The sequence below is a fragment of the Sceloporus occidentalis genome, unplaced genomic scaffold (assembly GCF_023333645.1).
Source record: "Sceloporus occidentalis isolate IW3139 unplaced genomic scaffold, rSceOcc1.0.p SCAF_1, whole genome shotgun sequence".
In the NCBI taxonomy this organism is placed as follows: Eukaryota; Metazoa; Chordata; class Lepidosauria; order Squamata; family Phrynosomatidae; genus Sceloporus; species Sceloporus occidentalis.
Genome location: NW_028316981.1, coordinates 38,438,787 through 38,465,958, shown reverse-complemented (window position 1 = coordinate 38,465,958; position 27,172 = coordinate 38,438,787). Strand labels below are relative to the sequence as shown.

General features: G+C 41.3%; 1 protein-coding gene across 2 annotated transcripts; it reads left to right on the top strand.

The window, feature by feature from the left end:
- EIF4E3 (eukaryotic translation initiation factor 4E family member 3) lies at positions 1–26,640 on the top strand. 2 transcript variants are annotated; one of them, XM_089519566.1, is made up of 7 exons: positions 1–226; positions 17,917–17,989; positions 20,554–20,648; positions 21,307–21,367; positions 23,119–23,185; positions 24,635–24,790; positions 24,889–26,640. In XM_089519566.1, the coding sequence occupies exons 1-7, from the start codon at positions 60–62 to the stop codon at positions 24,933–24,935; spliced, it is 666 nt and encodes a 221-aa protein (XP_089375692.1). In that variant the 5' UTR covers positions 1–59; the 3' UTR covers positions 24,936–26,640. The 2 variants fall into 2 exon arrangements, with proteins under 2 accessions (XP_089375692.1, XP_089375702.1); XM_089519576.1 differs by lacking the exon at positions 1–226 and adding an exon at positions 13,680–13,725.
- Positions 26,641–27,172: the final 532 nt, after the last annotated feature.

Genomic DNA, 27,172 nt, shown 5'->3' with positions numbered 1-27,172 from the left:
AAGAAGGAGGCAGGCAGCCGGGCAGGAGGGAGGAAGGAAGGAAGGAAGGAAGGAGGGCCATGGCGCTGAGCCCCCCGGAGAGGCAGCCGGGACCCCCGGAGAGGACCCCGCACCCGGCCCCGGAGGAGCAGGAGGAGGCGGAGGTGGAGGCCGAGGTCTGCGGAGGTTTGGAGGCCGAGGGCGCCGGGATCCCGCTCCACTCGCCCTGGACCTTCTGGCTCGACAAGTGAGTGAGGGCGGCTCTGGGCCGGCGGCCTTCTCCCTCCCTCCTCCCCAGGGAAGCCAAGGGGAAGCAGGGCCTCGCTTTGCCCCCGGATCCCTCAAGGGCAAGGCGGGACCCCCCCCCCCACTGACAACAACAACAACAACAACAAGGGCTCCCTGGTCCCCACACAACACACACGAGAGAGACCCCCATTGCCTGCCCTGCTCTCCTCTCGGCTCCCTCGCCCCCACTGCCCTCTCCCTCTGCCATTCACACACAACACACAACACACACAAAGAGAGGGGAACAGGCAGGAGAAACACACACACACACAGGCACATGGATGTGTGGCTGTGGGTAAATATAGGTATATACATATATGTAGGTAGGTAGGTAGGTATATGTCTCTGTGTGTGTCATTGACAGAGAGGCAGGATGTAAATATAGTATTATTATTATTATCATTATTATTTATGTACAGGCATTTATGTGTGTGTGTGTGTGTATATATATATGCATATATGTGCATGTATGTGTATGTGTGTATGTGTATGCATATATGTACAGGCATCTATGTTTATATATATGTGTGTATGTGTATACATATATGTATATGTATGTGTGTATGTATATGTGTATACAGTATATGCATGTTTATGTATATGCATATATGTAGATGTATATGTATGCATATGTGTATGTGTGTGTATATATGGACATGTGTATATATGTATATACATGTGTGTGTATGAATATGCATGTATAAGTATATGAATATATACAAGTATATGTATATACATATGTGTGTGTGTATGTATGCACATGTATGTGTATGAATATGTGTGTATATCTGTGTGTATTTGTTGTTGTAGTTGTTGTTGTGTGCATCCAAGTCATTTCTTGACTAATGGCAACTCTAAGGCAAACCTGTCGTGGGGTTTTCTTGGCAAGATCTGTCCAGAGGGGGATTGCCATGACCCTCCTCGGAGGCTGAGAGAGTGTGACTCGCCCACAGTCACCCAGTGCGTTTCCGTGCCCCAAGCAGGGATTCAGAGCCTGGTCTCCAGAGTCATAGTCCAGCACTCATGCCACTGCACCACTCTGGCTGGCTCTCACATAAGTGTGCGTTGTATTTAGAGAGCCAGCATGGTGTAGTGGCTTGAGAGTTGACCTGCAGCTCTGGAAACCGCTTGGGAGACTCTGGGCAGGTCACACACTCTCAGCCTCAAAGGCAACCCACCCTCTCTGAACATATATTGCCAAGAAAGCCCCATGATAGGATCACCATAAGTCATAAACGACTTGAAGGCACATGACAAGAACATGTATCTATATACTGTATACAGGTTGAATCTCCCTTATTCCAAAAGCTTGGAACCAGAAGTGTTTTGGATTTCCCAGTGTTTCAGATTTTGGATGTGTTTCCATATGTTGGTGTTGTTAACCACCTTCAACTTGATCTGGACTCATGGCGACCTTGTGGAGGAGACATCTCCAAGACCCCCTGCCCTCCACTGCAGACCCAGGCCCACGGCCTCCTTGCTTGAGTCTAACCACCTGGTCTGCCGTCTTCCTCTCTTTCCACTCCTTTTACCTTCCCTAGCATTACTGTCTTTTCTAATAATTTGGTCATCTTGGCTTCCGGGGAGAGTTTAGGCTTGATCTCTTCAATGACCTATTTGTTTGTCTTTTTGGCTGCCCATGCACTCTGCTCAAATGAATTGATTTTCCTCTTAATCTGCTTTCTTCACAGTCCAGCTCTCACATTCTAATGATGGGGAATACAATGGCTTGTACAATTCTAACTTTAGTACTCAGTTATATACCTTTACTCTTTAGGATCTTTTCTAGTTCTTTCATAGGTAATGAGGTATTTTGGAGATGGGACCCAAGTCTAAACATTAATGTTTCATATACACCTTGTGTACACTGCCTGTAGGTGATTTCATACACAATATTAACTTTGTGCGTGAAACAAAGTTTGTGTACCTTAAACCACCAGAAACCAGAGGTGCCACTATCTTAGCCATGTGTTTACATGCGCGCATATATGTTTTCTTCTGCATATTTTCTCCTCTTGGCCATTTGGGGCAATTGGATTTAATTCTGAAGTCTCTGTTTAGTTCCAGGGATCATGAAAGCCTATGCTATCAACTAATGAGTGCGCTTGAGCATGTGCAGAGCACCTTTCCCTTTTGTGGTATGACCCCCTTCCCTATGGCTGTTCTGCTTGTGTCTGCTGGCAGAAATTCAGCAAGTGCAGCTCCCCTGCCTCGCCCTGCAGATGTACAGGAACTTGTGGTGTGTGTATGTGTGTGTAGCAACACTGTTTAATGGGGACCAAGAAAAGGCTTGTCTCTTGTGGGAAAGACAAAAGAAGAACCCCGGAGCTGTAGCTTTTCAAATAGGTTCTCTCACCACTTTTACCAGTAAAGACCTTGCTGTTCCTTTCAGTACCTTTTCTGAGCTTCTTTGTCACACAGCAGGAAAGGAGGGTTTTCTTTTCTTAGGAGTTTATCACACGGGATCAATTGGAAGTGTAAACAGGGTTTATCTTGTGAAAATGGCACATTTGCAATTAAGATTTTCACACAATGTCATGGTTAAAGTACCATTATCCCAGGAATGTCCTGTGAAAATTACACAATTGCATGCATTTGTGATAAAGGTTTTCACACAACGTCGTGATCAGAAGCGATTAAAGCGCCATTAACCTGGCAATAACCAGGGAATAAACAGCAATAAATTATCCACAGGAAAATCCTATGAATGATTTGTTGCTGTTTATTCCCTGGTTATTCTTGGGATAATGACCAATGTATGTGAAAATCTTAATTGCGCTTCAATAGTAATTGTGCGATTTTCATGGGATAAACCCTGTTTAAACTTGCAGCTTCCCCTCGTGTAATAAACCCCTTACTGATCTTCCAAAGGTTTTTAAGACTACAATCTTCCCTCCGCATTTGTGGCTTTGACTTTGTGACAGATGCTCTTTCATGCCATCCTGATTGCCCATGAAGAGGCATGTTTACCATCAGCAGTATTCATGGTTTAGAAAAATAGTTGTTGTTGGTTGAAACACAGTGCCAAACAGTGACTTTAAATATCTTTTTGTCACCCCACACAGCATGAGTTTTCATTGTGTGCCTATGGATGAAATGGGGAGTCTCTTGAAAGTTCCCAATGTATGGTGTGTTCTGAATTAAAGCAAGGAAGAAAAATACTACCTTAATTAAGAATTAAGACAATTAATTCTCAGAGATTAATTACCCCCAATGTCACATAACTATCAGTTTGTAGATTCTCATTCTGTCAATGTTGTCTTTACAATTCACGCTTCTTGGGGAAATAAGATTGCTGCCCTTTCTTCAAAGCAGGGGTTGGCAATCCAGATGCCCTCCAGATGTTTTTGGACTGCACTTCCAACAGACCTAGCCAGCATAACAAATGGTGAGGGATTATGGGAGTTGCAGCTGCTCAGCATGGTTTAAAAGCCATATGGCAGTCAAAAACTCAACATATGATGATTACAGAGAAAAGGTCATAATTTGTATACATGCTTATAGCTGGCTCCCCTTTTTAGAGAAATGCATTTCTGCTCTGTCCCATGTCTTATTTAAAAATTACAAGGCTATTTTTACCTCATAACTTTGTGTAGCCTTCAACAGGCTCTACTTCTGATATGTTCTTTACCTTCGTATTTTGCAACCTGATCTCTTCCTGTCTTTCTTTATAATTCACAACCTAAAAATAGGGCAGCTTGGAAATTCATGGCTGCCTCTAGTGATTTCTTTATTTTAATCATCATCATCGTAATCTTGATTTCCCTCAGTGTTTTGCTAAAAAAAAATAATCAAAATAATTTGTAGAAAAGAAAAGAAATATCCATAGGTATAAATTTTCTGACAGATTCAAAAGTCATGGGCCTACTCCCAGTCTGTCACACTCCAAATCCACTCCCCTTATCACTCCAAAGCAGGACTAAAATACATGTTTGTTTGTACTGTCTCAAACTGCACGCAATTTTTTTACCCTCTTCCGAACTTTGTGATTTCCCAACACTTGTTGTTTGGCTTGCACCCTGTCTAGTCAGACTTTGTAATAGGTGCTTGGCTCGTTGTCCTGTAAAGATCAGGTTTTGTAACTGGAGAATCTGTCCTTGAGGTATAAACAGCTTCCTCAGACAAATAGCTGAGGCCTGAAATCTTCTTATAACCAGTTGCATTTTACAAAGAAATCCAAAACTACTGAGGGGTTTGATAAAATTAAATACTGAGAACCAGACCTGATGTGACATTAGCAGTTTGAACATAGAAGTGCCCCAGTTATGTAAAAGGGAAATGAGTATGAAAAATGGTCTTGTAGCAAGCACCTTTGAGACTAAATGTGTGGGGGGAAAAGTTGCAGCATAGCCTTTTGTAGACAATGGCTGCCTCCACACTGCAGAAATAATTGGTTTGAGACTTGGTGCTAAGGAATTCTGGGAGCTGTAGTTTTGTGAGACATTTAGCCTTCTCTGTCAGAGAGCTCTGGTGCAACAATAAATTACAATTCCTAGGATTCCCTAGGACTGAGCCAGGGCAGTTAAAGTGTTCTCAAACTGGATTATTTCTGCAGTGTGTTTTGGACCTATAACTGCCATGGCTCGGTGCTATGGAATTCTGGGAAGCAGAGCTCTGGTGCCACAACAAAAAATATCCAGAATTCTATAGCAGTTAAAGTGGTGTCAGACCAGATTATTTCTGCAGGGCAGATGCAGCCAAACATCCTCTCTGCACTGGCTGATAGTCTGGAGCATTATGCATTATTGGCCACATTTAGAGCCTCATGCACCCGGTACAACAGCACAACATTATTTGCACAGTCCAATCAGGCCAACACTCAGCAGCATGGCTGGCCCATCCTCGGTCCTCCTAACCCTTTGATCTCTTCTTGTTGGTCACAGGAAAAGCAATGGTCCACTGTAGTTGTGCTGGGTGGCCTGTGCATGGAGTTCCTGCAGGGACAGAAGCAGCGGTAATGGCTCTGGGAACAGTCCATCTGCTTTCCCTGTGATGCTCAGCTTGGGGAAGCAGGATGGTACGGTACCAAGTGTGTAAACAGCTTGGTTAGCCCACTTTGTGCCCAATCCAGCTCTTTGCACACCAGAAACCCCATGCTCATCTGAGGTTTCGGGGAAACACCAGGGTTTTCCCTAACTCCAGGGCAAAGTCAGGTTAATGGGGAAAGCCCACAGTATTCCTCCGGAAGTTACAGTGCATCATGGAAACAGGAGCCCTGGTGACACAGTGCTTAAATGCCAGTACTGCAGCCACAAGTTGTGAGTTCGATCCCAGGGGCTCCAGATTGATTCATCCTTCCATCCTTTTGTAGGTTGGTAAAATGAGTACCCAGCTTTTGGGGGGCAATTGACTTATAGATTGTAAACCTAGAGAGTCCTGGGTTCACTGATAAGCAGTATAGAAATGTAAATGCTATTCCTATTTCTTGGGATGCAGACAGTGTTTAACCCATGCAGACAACCTCTTGTTCTACTTCCTCTGAGGAGGTAAATCAACTTTCTACTTCCTTTTCATATTGATATTTTGGACTAAAATGCTATGTCTCTGAAAAGGGAAACAAGTTTTATTTTAACAGCAAAATAGGCAGAAAATGAGGTGTTTCTTAATACCAGTTTCTTAATTTCGCCAGTTATACCCATCTCTTTGCCTAGTCAAAGTCACTTTGGGTCTTAGAAAATGGTAGATGTGGGAAGAACTATTTAGAAAAGATGTTCAGAGAAGTTATGGGTAGTGGCATTCTTCATTCCTGACCTAGACTGCTGCCCTATGGCAGAATAAATGCAGTTTGACAATACTTTAACTGTCATAACTCCATCCATGCAATCCTGGGGTTTGTAGTTTGTTGTGACACCAGAGTGCTCTGATAGAGAAGGCTAAATATCTTACAGAATTACAAATTCCAGAATTCCATAGCATTGAGCCATGACAGTAAAGTAGTGTCAAACTGAATTAAATCTGCAATGTGGTGCAGCCCTAGATGTCCTTGGGCCAAAGCTAACAAAATGAAATTCAACACAGAGAAATGTAACGTACTGCACTTAGGGCAGAAAAATAAAATGCCCAGATATAGCATGGGGGACACCTGGCTGAATGAAACTACATGTGAAAGGGATCTGGGAGTCCAAGTAGACCACAAGTTGAACATGAGTGAACAGTGCGATGCAGCAGCTAACAAGGCCAATGCAATTTTAGGCTGCATCAATAAAAGTATAGTGTCTAGATCAAGAGAAGTAATAGTCCCACTGTATTCTGCTTTGGTCAGGCCCCACCTGGAATATTGTGTCCAGTTCTGGGCACCACAATTTAAAAAGGATGTGGAGAAACGAGCATGTCCAGAGGAGAGCAACTAAAATGGTGAAGGGTCTGGAAGCCATGCCCTATGAGGAATGACTTAGGTAGCTGGCGATGTTTAGCCTGGAGTAGAGAAGGTTAAGAGATGATATGATAGCCCTGTTTAAAAATTTGAAGGGATGTCATATTGAGGAGGGAGCAAGCTTGTTTTCTGCTGCTCCAGAGACGGACCCAGAACAATGGATGCAAGCTACAGCAAAAGAGATTCCACCTCAACATTAGGAGGAACTTCCTGACAATAAGGGCTGTTCAACAATATAACACACTCCCTTGGAGTGTAGCGGAATCTCCCTCCTTGGAGTCTTTAAACAGAGGCTGGATTGTCATCTGTCGGGGATGCTTTGATTTGCTATGTACTTTATATGTATTAGCCTACTAGTCCCACCACCTTTCCCTGCTCCTTTTATGTCATGTCTTTTTAGATTGTAAGCCTGAGGGCAGGGAACCGTCTAATTAAAAAGATCGTATGTACAGCGCTGTGTACATTTACAGCACTTTATAAATAAAGGTTAATAATAATAATAATAATAATAATTTGGATTTCCTGCATGGCAGGGGGTTGGACTGGATGGCCCTTGCGGTCTCTTCTAACTCTATTATTCTATGATTCTATTATTATTTCTGCAGTGTGTTTTGGACCTATGAAATAAAGGGTATCAGCAAATCTGCAACCTAAAGCTGACATTTAAGCTTTAGGTCTAGGATGCAGCCCTACACCTATTCCAAGATAAAATCCATCATGCCTCAACCACCTTCACTTAATCCTCAAATTGCTTGTTGATGCAAGCAGAATGCCCCACATCAGAGATATCTCCCGCAACCTCCGCCTCCCCTGCACTTTTTCTCCAAAATTGGGATTCAAGGAGGCTTACGAATTAAAATGAGTACAATATGGGTCTAAAAGACAAACCACTCAGGAAAATCTCAGGGCCTGGGCAGACACATACAGGGAGATACAATTTATAAAACAGCCTGAATGTAAGCCATATTGGGCTTTCTGGGGCACAGTTTGATCCCAAGGGCTCCAGGTTAGACCCACCACCTTTACAGGTACAATTGGTGTGGACTTAGGATAGAGCCTACTCAGTGGCTGGTCAAGGCTCCAGAATTTCTTCCCTAGGTAGGCTAGAAATGCCCCCTCCCTTTGCTATCCCTCCATGTTTTAAATACTCTTTAATATTCTTATAGTTTGGTTTTATTTTAATGCTGACTTTTATACATTTTTAACTATATTGTACTCATTTTAATTCGTAAACCTCCTTGATTCCCAATTTTGGAGAAAAAGTGGGGCATAAATAAAGGTTGCAGTAGAGGGGAGCCATGGCAACCCACCCCACCACATGAATAGAAAGGGATTTCATTCCTTACACCTTTGTTGCAATCTTGCCTCATACCAAATTACCAGGCAATAAATCCTTTTGAAATTAGTGGCACATCATTTTGATCTGGTATGCATCTAATTGTTCAATTCATGATTAGAACAGATTAGGTTTATGGAATCATGACTTGGAAGGATCTCACTGAATCATTTAGCCCAAGCTTTTATCATTCTTAGTGCTTTCAAAGATATATACATGCCAAATAATTTTTATTTTATTTTATTTTATTTGCAGAGGCTGGAAAGGTTAATTTTTAGAATTGCAACTCCCAGATTTCAAAGGGCAGAATTCAAAGGGTGGGGGATTCTGGGAATTGTCATTAAAAAGTAAATTTTTCAGCTTATCTGGTATAGGCATAGTTGAAGCTACAAGTAACAACGTGGCCTTTTCATAATTATTTGTCCTGTTGTTTTGCCCTTTCCCCTCCCTCTTTCTCTATCCCTCAGTGCTTTCCTTGATCCATCACTTACCTATCTTTAAAAAAAAGTAAAGGGGAGTCTCTTGTCCCACAATGGCAGGACAAGGCCCCCACCTACCTATTCACTTGGACCATGGACCACTACTTGTTGTTACTTGCCATGAGGTTGGCTTTGACTTATGAGAACTGAATAAAGAAGAAACCTTCAAATAACCCCAGTCATGACAGTTGTACTCAGGTCTTTTCAAGCTCAGAGCCACAGCTTCCCTTTTTGAGTCACTCCAAATGTGGTCTTCCTCTTTTTTAAAAAAACAAACAAAAACCTGCCTCCCACTTTACCATTATTGTCTTTTTCAGTAAGTCACATTGTGTTCAAAGTCTCAGCTTAGTCATTTTAGCATCTAGTGAGAATTCAGGCTTGATTTGCTCTAGGATCCATTTCTTTGTCTTTTTGATTGTCTGGAATATCTGTAGAACTCTCCTTCAATACCACATATCAAATGAGATGATATTTTTTCCTATCAGTTTTCTTCACTGTCCTGCTTTCAGAAACATGCACAGAAATTGGAAATACAGTGGTATGGATTATTCTGATTTTGGTATTCAATGATATATCTTTATAGTTGTGGATTTTACCTAGTTCCTTCATATCTGGGGTATTCTATAGAACATCATATTAAAATTCCCATAAAATGTAATGTACACTGACATTTTTAAGAGGCTGAAAAATATTCGTAACACAGACACAGAAATCATAGAAAATCTTTGTAGACAATTACATGGCCCAACATACATTGGTGGTTTCAGTAGATCTTATTTTGGGAAGGACATGTGGACAAGAAGGGAGCACATTTACATCCTCAGATGTAATCGGTTGTGACCAGCCCTACCCACCAAGGCCAATGGTAAGAAATTATAGTTCAGAATATCTGAAAGAACAAATTTCCCCTCCTCTAAATTAGGATGTTGCATGTGTTTTATGTTTTGTTACAATTATGTGCCTTTTGACAATTTTATCATAGAATTTTCTTGGCAAGTTTTATTGAGAGGAGGTTTGCCATTGTCTTCCTCTAAGGCTGAGAGAGTGTGGCTTGCCCAAGGTCACCCAGTGGGTTTTCATCGCTGAGCAGAAATTTAAAGATCATCTCCCATAGTCCTGAGTGCAGGGTTGAATTTTGGAATGTTAGTACAACACTCAGACCACTATACAGTACAATACTGACTCTGCCTTACATTTCTTAGAGAGTTATACAGTCGGTCCTCCTTATACGCGGATTTGCCATGCGCGGATTTAAGCATACGCACATGGCAAATCCGGGGATTTTGTCCCCAATGGCGGCGCGCGTGCACGCGCGCCACCATTGGGGACAACTTCCCTCCCTCTCCTCCCCCCAACTCTTTCCTTCCCTCCCTCCCTCCCTCCTTACTTACCTTTTCGTCGCCGGTGCCACATCGCTGCTACCGCCGCTGCCGCCTCAGCCGGAGCCGGGGGGAAGGCCGGGTGGGGGTTTTGGAGGCCAAGAAGCCTCCAGCCTGCCACCTGGCCCTTCTGCAGTGGCGGCGGCAGTAGCAGCGGAGCACCAGCGCCAGAGGCCTCTTCGGCCCCCACTCCGCCGCCGCCAGCCCCCTGGCTGTAGCCGCGGAGGGAAGGCCTCTCCGTCGCCACGGCTGACAGGGGAAAGGCCGGGCGCTGCTCCTGGAGGCCTCCAGGAAGAGCACCCGGCCTTTCTCCTGGCAGCGGTGGCAGCGCCGCGGAGAGGAGGAGGAGGAGGAGGAGGCCGAGCGCCTGGGGCCTCTGGCCCCCTCTCTGCCGGCGCCTGCACCTCGATGCAGGGGCCGAGTGGCGGACTGGAGGCCAAGAGGCCTCCAGCCCACCACCCGGCCCTTGCACAGAGGTGCTGGTGGCGGCGGCGGCGGAGTGGGGGCCGAAGAGGCCTCTGGCGCTGGTGCTCTGCTGCCGCCGCCACCGCAGAAGGGCCGGGTGGCAGGCTGGAGGCTTCTTGGCCTCCAAAACCCCCACCCGGCCTTCCCCCCGGCTCCGGCTGAGGTGGCGGTGGCAGTGACGCGGCACCAGCGACGAAAAGGTAAGTAGGGAGGGAGGGAGGGAGGGAAGGAAAGAGTTGGGGGGAGGAGAGGGGAGGGACAACGGGACTTGAGCATACGCGGATTTTGGTATACGCGGGGGGTGGGTCCGGAACGGATCCCCCGCGTATAGCAAGGACGCACTGTACTGCAACTCAGTGCTTTCCCCCTCCTTTGAAATTAAAGAGGTTTGTTTTGGTTCACATCACCCTTTGTGTTTTGAAATGCATCAGCCCATGTATGGAAACGGTAATCATGTGACTATAGTTATTTCTTTTTCCTCTAAAAATGCAAGTTGACCACAATTGGCTTCTTTATAATTTACAGGATTCAGTGTCTGGCCTTTGTCTTGTTAATTTCAAAACAGGGAGAACAATGAAAGCTGTATAGAGCAAACTACTCATCAGGGTTAACTTGCTGGAAATCCAAAGGTTCAGTCTTCAGTGTAACTACATTTGCTGTCTTATGAGAGGCGATTGTGGAAACATGTAGCAAAACTTATCCAAATGTACATTTCTTAAGGACACTGAAATTGCAATGAAAGAACTTAAATGTTCATCAGCTTAGCAGACTCCTTGAAATTTTTGGAGTCTCTTTGCAAGCAAAAAAAAGCATCAACAGCAAAGTGATGAAACATACTTGGCCATCTGATGCACCAGAGCTCTGTTTTATCTACTGTGTGCCCAGCAAACACAGAATCATGCTTCAAGGACTCATAACTTAGGGCTGCTTCGCCCTCTTCCCAAAAGACAGACATGTTTTTTTATTAATAGAGTATCCTTCATATATTTCTATGATAAACACATTAGAAGTTGAGGATGATGATGTGATACTTCTAGCGTAGTTGTTCCATGGTCTTAATAATAATAATAATAATAATAATAATTTGTTTTATTTATATACCGCTATTCCAAAGATCATAGCGGTGAACAGCAAGTAAGCTAATTAGCAAGTAAGCTAATTTGCCCCCAACAGTCTGGGTACTCATTTTAGCGACCTCGGAAGGATGCAAGCCTGAGTCGAGCTTGGGCCCTTTTGCTGGTCTTGAACTCGCAACCTTGTGGATCTTATGTCTCTGCTCACAACTTTTGTTCTCTTTGTAGAGCCTTGTTCATTGTAAACACATGCCTCATTCCCAGACACACACTTCACTGCATTTTTAAAATCCATCTATTTCTGCTATTTTAGTTGGGGGCTGGTTGATCCAGTATTGGGCTTAAAGTCTGTGCTGGCTATGGTTGCACTCCCCTTTAGGATGCAGGGTGGCAGTCCTTTGGATCATTGTCCCTGTTGCCACCTCTTGGCTTGCAAAAAAAATAAAGAAAACAAATGTGTATGAGCACCACAGCACACAGATGTACAAATGCTCAAAAATGATGCTACTGTCAATTTGTGAAATTGGTAGTTCTGTTTCCTGGCAGGAAAAGGCTATGTGATGGCCTGTTCCACCCACCTGCCTTCCCTCTGCCACATAATCCTCTGCCATGCGAAAGCATATGAAGTGGACACCCCCACATTCAGTAGTGTGCATCCTTCTGCATACTCCAGTAATAACTGTAATTCCTTTTCCTTCAGCATTTGAGTGTTTTTCACACACACATACACACCCCAAAATAGGCCAGATACGTTTGAATCATGTATGGCCAGATCACATTCTAATCGCAAGAAATATTTTCATCTTGTAGACTAGCCCTTTGTTGGTCCTGAAAAGTCAAATTCTGATCTGTTTCTTGTAATGCTGCAGCTAATATGAGCATGTCTCAACCATTACTGTTAGTGAACTGATCAGTATACTCTTCTCTTTTGTAAACACTTTGCCCTACATCTGACGTCTGCAGAACATGCTATGGCTCATGAGATCCTGTTACTGTCTATGTTCTTTCTCTTGGAGCCTTCCCAAAAACTGAGAGATTTTCCCAGAGAGCATACGCAGCCATCACTGGCCCATCCAAATATTCCTGCAGTGAAAACTTTTGTGGATGGTATGGGAGAGTCCGAAAGGTCTTACTATCCATGGACTAAAACTATTCAGTAGTATTAGACGTCTTGAAGCAATAGAAATTTTTGTTCTTTTTCAAAAATATGTTTACTAAAACAACCAAACAACCAATATACACAATTTTCTGTATCTAAAAAACAGAGGGGACAAAACAGCAATAACTAACATCAAACAAATGTTTTTTAAAAACATGCACAATAACCAAGGGGGAAAAGCTTCCAGCCTACCTAGCAATGGCTATTTAACATTACTTGTCTACCGTACTATAAGTCGACCTCATGTATAAGTCGAGGTCAGGTTTTGGGGCCAAAATTATGGATTTTGCCATGACCTATGGATAAGTCAAGGGTAGAACTTGGAGGCTCCTTCAGTTTGTGTATGTGTGTGTATGGCAAAAGAGACTCTTGCTGAGGCTTTTGTTCATTGTTTCAGCTTTCATTTCAGCCAGACACAGGCGGGAGAGGGACTCTTAAGCAAACAGCAATAGTAATCAGTCATCCAGGACTCTTTCTGCTTGGCTCTTTCTTGCCAAACTAGTGACCTGTAAATAAGTTGACCTGGGATTTGCGGGGGGGGTGTGTGTCAATTTTGGGGCATAAATTTTTATAGACAGGTATATATGGTAACTCTTAAATTTATTCAAAAGTTAAAGCAAAAACTAGAAATATAAATAAAGGCCTTTCCCTGAGGCCTTACAAAGGTCTAAAACATTCTATAAAAACCAAAGCCTCTACTTAATATCTCACTCTCAAAAAACTAAAGTCAAAATAGAACCTCTCTTATTTTTCATATATTCTGTCAACATCTTTCATTCTTTTTAAAAATTCTCTGATGGCTTCTCATGTATCTGCATAGTCAGCTTATCCATATCCACTAAGTCATATAATTTTAACAACTAGTCTTCAGATGAAGGGATTGTTGACGCCTTCCATTTTTGTGCATCAATCTAGCTGCTGTTCTCATATATTGTGGTATTCTGGCTTGATTTTTCTCCAAGAAATCATCTAGAGCTCTTAGTAGAAATAATTAAGGATCCAACTGAAGTTTAATTTTCAAAATTTCTTCCATCAAAGCAATGGAAATTTGATAAGCAAGAACTTATTTAAATTCTATTGATTTCTGTGGTTCTGCTCTAATTGGGTCTAAAAATGGATTTAAACCTATAGCATCTGAAACTGGAGCTACTTGGAATCAGAATACTTGTCTGGAAGGATCATCAGTCTCAGCTGGTAAGTCTCTTCTTGAGTTCAAGCGTATGCCTTTGGCGACCTATCTATTAAAATATTTTGATCATACCCTTTTATCATGAAATCTCAAGGCAGCAAACATATTAAGTCCAAATATGCTTCATTCTCATGAAATACTTGTTTCAGTAAAAATCCATTTTCTCTGTTCTTTAGAATAATATAACCTTCAGGGAAGATGAAAAGGTGTTATCAATATTCTCGATGCCTTCCTATATTTTCTCCAGTAAGCTGCGATTATTTTTGCAGCTAACTCCTCTTAAAGATGCCAGTCAATTTCTCACTCTTTCTTTGTGAGACAATTAGTGCAGAAAGAAAAGTTCTGATGTGGTGCAGAAGGCTTCAGCATCCCTTAGTTTGTAGTACCCCAGCAGTGATTTTTCTAAGAAGCAAATAATCTGAAGCAGCCTGTAAGTACTGTAATGACTCCTGTGATGCCAATTCAGGCATCATATTTCTTTTTAGAAACAAGGCCAAAAACCAGCTTATCAAAGAAGGTGATGGTTGTAATAACAAGTAAATTATTCTTGGGTACTTAAAGAATGTTAGTGATTTACATTTTGCTTGTGTATGAGCGTTAGCTCAGATTGGTTATAAAATGATCCAGTGCATCTTTTTCCAGTCTGCAGAATCAATGTAAAATGGAATGTTAGTTCATCTACAGAGGAGATATACTACTGTAATACTAAAAAAAATAAGTTGTTCTACACACACTCTTAATAAAAATAATCTGATAGTTTTCTACCAGTTGCACATGTGCTGAATGTTTTGCCAGCCAACAGCACCAGAACTTTGAACTCAGGGGAGAAAAAGGTCCCAGATCCAGCGAGATGGGCACACAGCAGTGAGCTGGGTTTCAGTCTAGGCTTCCAACAACTTTGGCATTACTCATTACCTCTTTACCAAAGGAAAGATTAATCCAACCTCACCCATCCTTTTTATAGGTTTGAATTGGGGATGGGTTTTTTGCCTTTTAATATTTTTAAATATAGCCAATGTAATGATAATCCTGACTACAGCAAACAGGAAGGAGTGTGCAGAATCCTTGTACTTGTTCAGAATATTTAAGAATTAACTCGCTATCTGTGTTGCAATGGTTATTATGCAACTGGTTGCCAGGACATTGCTCTAAATGTACATTTCTCTTCTGGCTAAGAAAGATAGTATAATCTCTTCACCACCTTGGATTTGATGATCTGTATATCTTTTGAAGGAAGAGAGGGTAGCTGATATTATGTACTTATCATTGTTCATCTTTTGAACTTCAGGAGTACAATGTGCTTAAAAAATGGCTTGCCCACTCTTAGAACAGGTTTGACAATGTGACAACAGTGCTCCCAGTTAATAGGCTGAGCAATAAAGGCAGTCCTGTAGCTCTGCAATAATTCTCTCTGTGTGTGCAATTGTGCATGTGCTTCAAGTCGCCTGTCGACTTACGGCTTTTGGTCTAGGCTTCGGTCTAACCCCATATATTTTGTAGTGTTTTCTTAGTCAAGGAATACTCAAAAGTTTTACCAGTTCCTATCTCTGAAACATAGCCGACAGCACCTGGTATTTGTTGGTGGTCTCTTATCGATGTACTAACCAGAGGTGACCCTGCTTAGTTTCCAAGATCAGACAGGGTCTGGTGCCTTTAAAGTAGCTCAGCAGAAGTTGAATCTAGCATTTTTATCTTTTGCAAAGAGATCTTGCAATACCTCTGTGTGAAAGAAATTGTATCATAAGCTTTCATACACTAAGTGTGTGAAAGCTTATCCTACAACTTCTTTTCCACAGTTAGTCTTGAAGGTGCTACAATTGCATATTCATATTCCAGTTGCATGCTCATATCCCAGACTGACACGGCTATGTCTCTAAACTCTTATCTCTTAATTCAGTGGTGGCTGCCAACTCTGATGTCAGTGAGGTGCTTGAATCTCTTCAAGGTGCTGAAGCTAATTTAGGTGTCAGATTCAGCACTTTGAATGACTTCACTAAAGATCAGGCTAGAAACCGTAAAATATTATTTGTCCTTTGAGCTTCAAGTGGCTACCAGTCCCTTCACTACTACTCTAGTCCCCCATTCTTCTTGCTTGGTGAACCTGTCCATCTTGCTGTTAGCTGCAATCCCATCAAAATAGGTTACTGGTGGATAGTGGGCACTTATGTTTCCGTGAACATCAGTGTTTTGGGGAGGTTTTATGCCCATTCTGCCTACAAGATGTGGTGCAAATGAGTAATGTGGAAATAGCCTCAAAAATAGTTTAAAGGGACGATCTGTACCTGTGAGTAAGCATCTGTGCTCTATTATACCATTTCTCTAAAAATGTATGTTGGAAATCTGTGACAGTTTTTCATTTTCAGTATTTGCACAAATGCATGAAATAACGAAAGTGTGACAGTTTACTAACTAGTTATTAGTTAACAAGTGTGGGCTTCTGTGCTTGGATTTCTGTCATTGAAGGCATGATAAGGTTTATAGGAGGTTGCCATCTAGTGGTGTAGCTATAAAATTAATAAAATGAAACTTAAAAAACTTTTTTAGTTTGATGAACACAATGTTCATTTAATCAGTATGAAAATGCAAGACATGCTTGTAAGAAATCCTTGTGGTAAAATATAGGTTAAAACTGAACACTTTTTATAAATTGTTAATGAACATTCTTAGGGAAATAACAATGGGAAACATGGCTTTCCAGATATTGTTGGACTGCAGTTTCCAGCATCCCTATCCAGTGAAGCTAGGAGACAGGAATGCTGGGAATTCCATGATAGGCTAACCCTTAGGCTAATTTCATTTGCAGAGAAGACTCAGTCAATCAGTTGTTGAAGGTAAGTCAACACTTAGGTAAATCCCATTGATTAAATGGATCTACTTTACTTGGGATTAGCAGGTGGATTTAAGACAAGGGCTTCCCTGCACATGAGCACCCAGTATTTTGGGTGCAATTGTACACAGTTACAATTGCATCCATTGTGTAAGTGGGACATATTTGTAGGTAAATGCATCCAAAACGCATAAAACAATAGTATCTTTTATTGAGCCAACCAAAATGCACAAAATACATGTTACAAGCTTTCAAAGCTTCACTGGCTTCGTCATTAGGCAAAGCTGTTAAAAATCATACAGGAGAAAAAGATACGATGTTAGTCACAAGCCTGTGGCTGTTCTCAGTTCAGATGTCTTGGAAGCACATTCATGAAAGCAAGCCCCTGCTCCTTCTCGCCATGGATGGTTTCTTTAGAAATTCAGTGTGCTCTGCTTTACAGAGGAGCTTGTAGTTTCACAAAGAACAGAGGCAACTCGAATCTCAAGAGGAGCATCTCTTTTTGTCTTGCTAATGGAACTTACAATTTTTTATTTTCTGGAGTACCCACACGGCCAGAAGGAGAAGGAAACCTGCCTGCATGTAACATCTGAACTGAGAACAGCCATAGGCTTAGGACTAAATTTCCTGCTGGAAATGGACATATATCAAGTAAGTACCAATGATCCTTTCTCCTGCATGATTTTAAACCTCTTTGACTGAGGAAGAAGCCAGCGGAGCTTCGAAAGCTTGCAATGTGTATTTTGTGCATTTTGTTGGCCCAAGAAAGGTATCATTATTTTGTGGATTTTGGATTTTATTGTACTTTGCTACATGGCCAACATGGCCACTCCTGGATATGTAGGTAAGGTGTATAGAATTACCACCTTAGGCTGCTTAAATCTGATTGAATTCAATGGGAAGGATGGCAGCATTTATACATTTTATATAACAGAAGACGCCTGCAATTCATTTACTGTACAGTCCCCTCTCCATCTACCAGTATTTTTAATTGAAGGAAGAAAAAACTGAGGAGCACCCAATAAAGTCCACAGAAGAATCTGAAGACACATCTCAAAGTGCTCAATAAATGAATGACTTGTCAATAAACAATTCATTGATTGAACACATTGATTCCTCTATGTGTTTAATCCCAATAAGGCTTAAATAAATTGGAAATTTTCAAATACACGGAGGGCTTCTGTCCACACCACTTAGATGATCGCAAAAGTGTGATTAAATATTGGTTTTGTCATTTTCATAGAATAATGTTCACAATGTCAATAGTACCATTTGTCTTATTTGTTTTAAGTACAGGAAAGACTTTCTATTTCTAGTCATTTTTATTCTCAGGTGTATTATAATTCATCTGCTTTCTTTTACTTTTAAGGTCCCTTCCTGGTACCACAGCTGCTGAATGTGCATCAAATTTAAAGAAGATCTACACAGTACAAACTGTACAGGTAAAAAACAAAGGTGTTAGCACATGAGAATTATTACTTGCAATTTGAAATTGGAAAGCAGTTCATATTTTCAGACTTTCTGCTTAATGTCTTCAAGTGAAACATTATTAATGGAGTTGAATGGTGTGATGTTTTGTCATCTTTAAATATCACAAATTGCCTTATAAAAAAAGTGATACCTGCAGTCACTATACAGGTTTTGCAACTATATTTTTAACTATGTATTGCAAGCTAATAAATAAATAATAAATAATAATAAATAATAATAAAATCTTTATTTATATCCCGCCCTTCCAAAAAGATCAGGGCGGCTTACAAGTGCGAACAGAGCACAAATACAGGTTAAAAACATACATAACACAGCATCAATACTAATACAAGAATAACAATAAAAACAATAAAAAAGCCCCATTAGCCCATCCTCATGGCCACGGAAGAGGAGGGAGGCCCGCAGGATGTTTAGTCGGGGAATGCCTGCTTAAATAGGAAGGTCTTAAGATCCTTCCTAAATTGGGCCAGGGTAGTAGATGAGCGGAGCTCGGTGGGCAGCGTGTTCCAAAGGGCAGGGGCAGCTGTGGAAAAGGCTCTTCTAGAAGTAGAAGCTAGCCTAGCCCCTGGCACCTTCAGCAATTGCTGCCCAGATGTTCTGAGGGTGCGAGGCGGATTGTACGGGGAGAGGCGGTCCTTCAGGAATCCTGGGCCCAAGCCATTTAGGGCTTTATAGGTAATAACCAACGCCTTATATTGAGCTCGGAAGCGTATAGGCAGCCAGTGAAGATCTTTAAGTATAGGTGTTATATGGCTGGTCCTGGTCGCACCAGTGACCAGCCGGGCTGCCATATTCTGTACCAGTTGGAGCTTCCGAGTTTGGTATAAGGGTTGCCCCATGTAGAGTACATTGCAGAAGTCTAATCTCGAAGTTACCAGGGCATGTACAACAGTTTCTAGGTCCCTCCGGTCCAGGTATGGGCGCAGCTGGCGGATCAGCCGAAGCTGATAACAGGTGCTCTTGACCGTCGCATTCACCTGAGCAGTTAGATGAAGCGACGAATCAAGAAGCACTCCCAAACTGCGCACGGAGTCCTTCACAGGGAGCGTGACCCCGTTCAGGACAGGTGGAACCACCGCCATTCCCGGACCGGGGGAACCTATCACTAGTAGCTCCGTTTTCTCTGGATTTAGTTTGAGTCGGTTTTTCCTCATCCAGTCCATTACTGACTCCAGACAGGCCCTGAGAGGAGAGACGCCATCCCCGGTCACTGCATCAGTCGGAGACATAGAGAAGATAATCTGGGTGTCATCAGCGTACTGATAACCCCGCGCCCCATGTCTCCGGATGATCTCTCCCAGCGGTTTCATGTAAATGTTAAATAGCATGGGAGACAGAATGGCTCCTTGAGGGACCCCAGTTTTAAGGGCCCGCTCGCTGGAGCACACGTCTCCCAGCTGCACCATCTTAAGTAAGCTACTTACTTAACTTTATCAAAAGCTTCATTTTTGCAGTAGTGGAAGAAAGCCACTTTGGTTCATAAATGGATTGAGGCATAAGACTTTGGAATTTATATATTTTAGAAACATTTTCAAGCCGTGGATGGTTGAATCTGTGGATAAATATCAGTGGATACGGAGGGCTGACTGTACAGTTAACACAATGGATAACACAAAAGGTTTTTTTTAATTAAATTATGCCATTAAAAGCATTCATTTAAAACAATTTTTAGAAGTCCATTAAAATGAAATAATAATAGTAAAAAATACAACACAGCCCAATTAAAAGACCTGCAACAGTTAACACTTCACAGTGTAGATAAACAGAAAAGTCTGCCTGCTGGGGGGAAAGGGAGCAGAGATGGGGTCACTCAGCTTCCTATAAAAGGGAATTCTGCAGTCTGATAGCATCCACCAAGAAGGTTATCTGACATGTGCTTACCAAACATGGCTGTGATGATGGTGTGATCAAGGAAAAGTCCCCCCTCCAAGGATCTTAAAACTTGGGCAGGCTCAAATGGGGATATATAACTGTAGATCATGACCAGCTCTTTGAATTGTACCCAGAAATGAACCAGTTATGTACTGTTATGTTTACTGTTAAGTATGAATTACTTATTGAATGAGAGTCAGCATGGTGTAGAGGTTTGAGCATTGGACTGTGACTGGAGATTAGGGTTTGAATCATGGCTGGGCCACAGAAACCCACTGGGTGGCCTTGGGCAAGTAATACTCTCTCAGCCTCAGAGGATCTCAATGGCAAACTCCCTCTGAAGAAACTTGTCAAGAAAATCCCATGATAGGGTCACCAGAAGATGAAAACAACCTGAAGGCACATAACAACAACATGAATTGCTTAATAATAATTTAACCAGCGTGTCATATGTTTTGAGCATTGACCTACGACTCTGGAGACCAGGGTTCAAACCTCCACTTGGCCATAGAAACTCACTGGCTGATCTTGGGCAAGTTACACACTTTCAGCCTCAGAAAAACCCTGTGCTAGGCCACCACAGCAACATTATGGTCACCATAACAACAGTGAATTTATACCAGTATAATCATTTTTTTTCTAGATATTTTGGAGCGTTTATAATAATATTCCTCCTGTGACAAACCTGCCTCTGAGATGTAGTTACCATTTAATGCGTGGAGAAAGACGACCTCTATGGTATGTATATTCACATTATTACCATTCTTTGAACACAGATGAATTCTTATGCCAGAAGAAATAAGTAATAGAAACAAAAGAGAAGTGGATCACTTTTTCATGTGGTAATTTCTGAGCCTTGGAAAAATTAATTTTTGGACTAAAAGTATCAGAATTCCCCAGCCAGCATTCTACATTCCTGCTAAATTCCCTCTTGTACAGGGCTGAGAAATGAAAGCTGCCCAAAGTGCCATACTTGCTTTATGCTGAAATACCTATGAATAGTCAGTGCTACAGAAATTCTGCAACAGTGTAACTGGAATTCTGCAACTTCTGTAAAGTATATGAAAAGGGCAAACCTTTTCTTATTTCATTGGAACTATTTTGCGAGCCTTAGAAGGGGCTGAAGAACTCTGAATCTTTTGGCCACCAGAAATCCTGTGTGGTCCTTTTCTGACTTACAAAATTTTTGTTCCTGTTGTTGCCACACAATTCAGAACACAAGATCTAGAACATTGCTTTATTTTTTTTCAGTCTCCAGATCTTTAAACAATTTTAGTCTGCTGTGCTATATGTTCAGCATCAAATTGTTTCTTTGCATGATACTTCCATAGGAGAACACTAGCCCTACAATCTGATAAATATGCCAGTCTGTACAGCTGTTTTCTTCTCAAATCAGGGAAGAAGAAAGCAACGCCAGAGGTGGTGTCTGGAAAATGAAGGTCCCCAAAGATAGTACGGTATGTTGTGCTTGACATCATGTCACCAGGCCTAATTCAATAATGTTACTGTGTTGTGTGGAGCGGGTGCTATTTAATATTGTTTTAGGATAACTCACTTCAGAGTTCTAGTTCTGTGAGCTGTGGGGCAGTGTCTGTGAGAAACAATGAGTTTGTGTGTGAGAGAGAGGGGGGAGGCAGGCTGCATCTACATTGTAGAATTAATGCACTGCTTTAACTGTTATGGCTCAGTGTATGGAATTCTAGGATTTGTACTTTTGGGAGATAGTTTGCCTTTTCTGTCAGAGAGCTCTGGTGCCACAACTACAAAACCCAGGATTCCAAAGGATTTAGCCGTGGCTGTTAGTGGTGGCAGACTGCATTAATTTTGCAGTGTGGCAGCAGTTAGAGCTGTTCAGGACATTTAACTTTACATGAGTGGAGGTCTGCTCATGGGACAGGACCTCCCATCTCTTTTCTCCCATTGCATGCACACACACACACACACACACACACACACACACACACACACACTTGTGCATACCCAAAATCTGCTCTGAGATATTCCTTCTGTTCCGCAGGACAGAGTTTGGGGAGATGCATGCAGGAGGGACAGTATTGTTCTGTCATCAGTCTCTGTTCTGCTGACAGATTAATCACCGCCACCACCCTGGACTTGTCTTGCTTTGAATACCTTTGTGTACTTTTTAAGCATCACTTTCCCATCCCAGTTGCCGCTTCCTGTTTAACAGCTTCTGCTATCTCCCTTCCTCCCTTAAATGATTATTGTATTTCAATTTTTGCTTTTATTATTATATTGATGACTATACTACATGCCCTTTACTCCTACACAGGACTAAACCCACATTCATAAATGGGGCACTGATTTGTTCTGTGCTGCTTGCTCCATCCGAAGGGCTTGGGTGGATAAAAGTCCTCACATTTTAAAACCCTAGTTACTAGCAATGAAACCTTTACCCACTTCCAAAAACTCAGATGGCTGGGCTAAGCCTTTTTACCTTCAGGAAAAGGGAGTTCCAAATTTAACAGGCAGCCAACATGCCCAGACCGCAAGGACACACTGACAGATTGGTTCAGAAATAATAGGTTGAAAGAGCAGATGTATTTAAGTGCTAGCCCGGTATCCATTAGCAACCAAGAATCACAAAAAGGCAAGTGCATGTGATGCCATGTATTCATGCAGTGAGCAGATTAGCAGAAGAGGGATGGAGTGTTTCCTGGAAACTAAGCATAGGAATAACTGTCCCCTTTCCGTGGTGTCCAGCCATAGAAACGGAGCTCTCTCAGCAGGTAAATATTTTTCCAGGCTGGTACCTTTTGTGAGCTTATTTACAAGGCTGCCTAAAACGATTTGTGTTTTGCTAGTAGATGGCATGGAGGCATACTGGACTCACATGTACCACAACAAATCTATTTGTCTCTAGGACAATGTCTTGTTCTCTTCTGAAATGGAATGATTCCTAAAGATAAACAGTTAGAATGGATCTCATAAGCTGTTGTTAAGAAGGGGAAGTTTAGAGGAAAGAGATAAAAAAAATTCAGAGAACATTCCCCAGCTACTTCATGTTTGAATAAACCTCAGAAATTCAGGTTAAAAACATACAATCAGTTACTTAGCCTTTTTGCAGTAAATTGAGAATAAAATGCTCAGTTAGAGTAGCTTTTGCACAAAGTATACTGAAGTTCAAACTGCAAGTACCATCTTTTTAAAAAAAACACACACACACAATTTCTTATTTTTTCTTTTGTAGTCTGCAGTTTGGAAAGAATTGTTGCTAGCTACCATTGGGGAACAGTTTACAGATCGCTGTGCAGGAGGTAAGGATTTGTTTATTTATTCTTTTAGTTTTAAAGTATTTCTTGCTTAAGTTGAAATATAAAATAAATGTGACATAAAGATAGGAGTTATGTTATTGCTGACTGATCCGGCACATTCCAGTCAGTGGGCTCTTTCACACTGTTCAATTATAGCATCATGATTCCACTATAACTGCCATAGCTGCATCCTATGAAGTTTAGGGAGGGGCATTTAGAATTCTCAGCCAGAGAGCTTGAGTGCCTCACTATACTACAAATCCCAGGATTCCATAGTATGTTGCCATGACAGTTAAAGTGGAGACATAGTGCTATATCTGTGTAGTATGAGAGGACCCAAAGCTGATCGTCTCTTTGGCTGGTTCAGATGCTGGGGAAAGGAATTTATTTTCTTAAGCTTTGTTCAAGGCACCTCTGTAAGCTGGAAGGGAGGGTGCTGTCTTTGTAGAAAAAAATTGAAGTACTTCAGTTCAGTGTGCTAATATTGATAAAGTCTGTTGACAGTACTCTGTCCAAATTTTATAGACACAATATGGAAGCATGACTAGAACACACCTGTGCAAAGGAAGAAAGAAAAAAGTGACCTGCAGGAAGTTGGATGCTACCCCTTTGACTACCAGCACTATTGGTCATGCAGGGGAAAGGCTCAACAGGTCCTGTTGCTGTGGATTTGAAAGGGCACATGTCTCCTTGGCTACATCACGACAGATAAAGAATATGAGAGCACTCTGAGTTTGGAAAAAGTGAATGCTTAGTACCTGGCTGCAAACTGTAGGGAGGAATGCATCATCGTGAGGTGCTGATAGTAAAATTTGTCTGAATGCCCATTACTCCTCCTTCCATCCTTTGTAATGCCCTGCAGCTACAGAGTATTCAGTAGCTTTTCTCAGACATCCATACTTCAAATTTGTCCCAAACAAGCCTACAGCCCCAACTTTTACTTTAAACAATAATCTCTGAGTTCTCTAATAATTAGGTTTACTGGTTAAATTAATATGTATCTTGCAGTGTCTAAGTACTTTATAGTAGAATTGAGTGAGTTAGATTTTGTAATAACTGGATTTAAAAAAGGATATACACATTCATTTTCAACATGCCACATAGACCAAGTTTTCTTCACTTGTTTGGTGTGTTTGTGTTTCAATTGGAGAGTGGTGATTAAGAGCTCCTCATAGGTCCAAAACACCCTGCAGAAATAATCCAGTTGGAGATTCCTTTAACTACCTAGCTCAGTGCTAGAGAATCCTGGGAATTGTAGTTTATTGTGGCACCAGAGCTCTCTGACAGAGAAGGTTAAATGTCTCATAAAACTACAGTTCCCTGAATTCCCTAGCATTGACCCAAGGCAAGTAAAGCAGTCTCAAACTGGATTATTTCTATAGTGTGTTTTGGAGCATACATTCTAGTAAGTTGAAAATAGCTTTTAATAATGATAATGCTCCCTCTTCACAGGTGACGAAGTAATAGGGGTTAGTGTCAGCGTTCGTGATCGGGAAGATGTTGTTCAAGTCTGGAATGTCAATGCATCACTAGCAAGTGAAGCTACAGTTTTAGAAAAAATCTATGAACTTCTGCCACAAACATCTTTTAAAGCAGTTTTTTATAAACGTAAGTGTTGCCTTGCATGCCATATAAGTAAAGTGCAATGTCCATAAGACCTCATCAACAAAATATATTTCATACTTATGTGATATCTTGTCTTTCAGCTCACAAAGAACATCATGCCTTTGAAGGAGGACGTGGAAGGCATTAACAGTACTGAACTCATAAATTGTATTTTTTTCCCTTTTTCCCGAGATCATCATAATGGAAAGATGGACAAAACACTTGTAGAAACAAGGCAACTGCCAGTTCATTTCAGATTTTTCTGTCCCACCTGAGCCACAGGTATCCAAAAGCAAGGAGAATTGCATCTGAGTTATTGATCATGAGGTTTCTTTTGACTTCTCAACACAGAAAAGGCTCTCCTTTTTAAAGTATTCTTTTTCTTTTAAAGTAGAAGACTTTGTGTTTAAGTATTTTTGCTGTACCTAGTTTTAAATGCAGATGTGCACAGGCATGCTATATGCTCCCTTTTTCAAGACTGTCCGCACCTAGGGAAAGAATTGCTTTGTGGATCATGGTTTTGTTTCTGTCTTGTATTATTTGCTTTGGAACATTCCTGTCAAGCAAAGATCTACTCATACAAATTTGCACTGTTGTAAAATACAGTGGGAGAAATCAGTTAACAGAAATCCTACTTAGCCTCCATGGGAATGAATGGAGCGTGGATAGCGCTGGTGCTGATTGGCTTGCTTCCAGTCATGCACTGCTTATGCACTGATAATGCTTGTACTGTAAGTTAGATTGCAGTGATCCCTGAACAGAGACTGTGAACTCTGTATATACTTCTTTTTAACTAATTCTGAAGACAAATCCTTTAACATGCATTGAACTGGGATACACTTTATGGTGGCCTTGGAGGGTGGTACCATCAGACAGTACTAGTAAACTAGGCTGTGCTCAAACAAAATGGCTGTTTGCGATTATATATCCACTCTGATTTCTGTTACAGCAGTGCTTAAGTTGCTACAGAGGTCAGGAAAAGGACTATGGAATTGTAGTCTAAAAAGTAACTTTCCTGAGTTCTGGCCACAGTTGTGCTAGTTATAGTGCAAAAGTTTCCTATCATATATGGAGCAGTTAGTTATTAATCAGTGTTGGTTCTTTTCTGGCTGTCTGAAAAGTCTGTTTAGACAAAATGAATGATCTTTCAATAGGAAACCATGGACTCTATTCTGAAAGTGGCTAATTTTGAGTTTTTAAAAAAGTGATATTGTATAAAAGCTCAAAAAAAGAACTTTAAAACTCTCCCCTGTGCTCTCCCTTATAACAGGAAACTTCATAGCTATACTTTTAAGACACTTGTTAAAACAGACCTTTCCTACCCACCGCCTCACTAATCATATCCCATTGAAACCAATATCAAATACATTGTAACTTCATTGTAAAATACAGAACAACTGTGTGTAGTTGCAAGCTATCATGGCGCCTTAAATACCTTTTTCAATGTAGAGAGAAGTCAATTACACTTTTGAAGCACGAATGTGAACATTTTCAGCATTTGGTTTGCATCTTTTCCTCTCCATACTGAATTATTGGAGATTTTGGTATATTTTTATTACAGTACCAAAGATTGATTTAGTTCCTCACAAGAGGATGCCGATGAGTTAGAGGGGTAGTGCATCCATCTAGGCTGAATTGCTGGATTAGTAATAGTATTTTAAAAATTGTTCTGACTGCACTGACACCAACCCATTTTAATTTCACAAAAAGTGGCCATTGGAATTCAATGCGTTTCTAAATAAATCAACTTTCCCTTTTTAATTTTTGTACTAGTTCATCTGTATTTATGAATTAAACTTGTGCATTTAATGAGCATTATTAAAAAGTTTTATAAACTGATGTGCATCCCTTCAGTAAGTGCATTATATTATTGAGTTCATTCTTCTCGAGAAGCCAGATTATTCTCTGAAATCCTAATTCCTTCACATCTGTTTGTACAGCACTGAACATTTACCATATAGGTAGAGTACTTTCAAGAATTTTATGAGTGCAGCATGTCTTCAGTGGTTTACAGAAAGGGTTCTGAAAGAGCTATCAATAAAATTGCAGAAGGAACTCTTAAATACCATTGGATAAATAGTGGATAGCAAGAGACATTGGAACATGGAAGAAGCAATTCAGCCAACACATTTACAGGATAGGTTTGGACGTATCACTGTTATTCTTGGACTTTAGTTTGCTTAACTTCCACAGAAGTCTAATAGAGCTTTCTGTCTGTTAGCCCTTACACTGTTGTCCTTCTGCATTGTTGATGTAGCTGCAGCCAGGCCAGCACAGGTAGGACCTTACTTTCATGGCTTTTATTAGGGCAGCAAATGGAGACTGTCCCAGGTATACCCTAAGTGTTTCTCCCTGCTCAGTAGAGTCAAGTCACCTTCATACAAG

Bases quoted from the DNA above. Each gene is read 5' to 3' on its own strand.
- EIF4E3 (XM_089519566.1), top strand. From the start codon at position 60: ATGGCGCTGAGCCCCCCGGAGAGGCAGCCGGGACCCCCGGAGAGGACC. The intron at 227-17,916 runs GTGAGTGAGGGC...TTTACTTTTAAG, and splicing joins TGGACCTTCTGGCTCGACAA to GTCCCTTCCTGGTACCACAG. The intron at 20,649-21,306 runs GTATGTATATTC...TTCTCAAATCAG, and splicing joins GGAGAAAGACGACCTCTATG to GGAAGAAGAAAGCAACGCCA.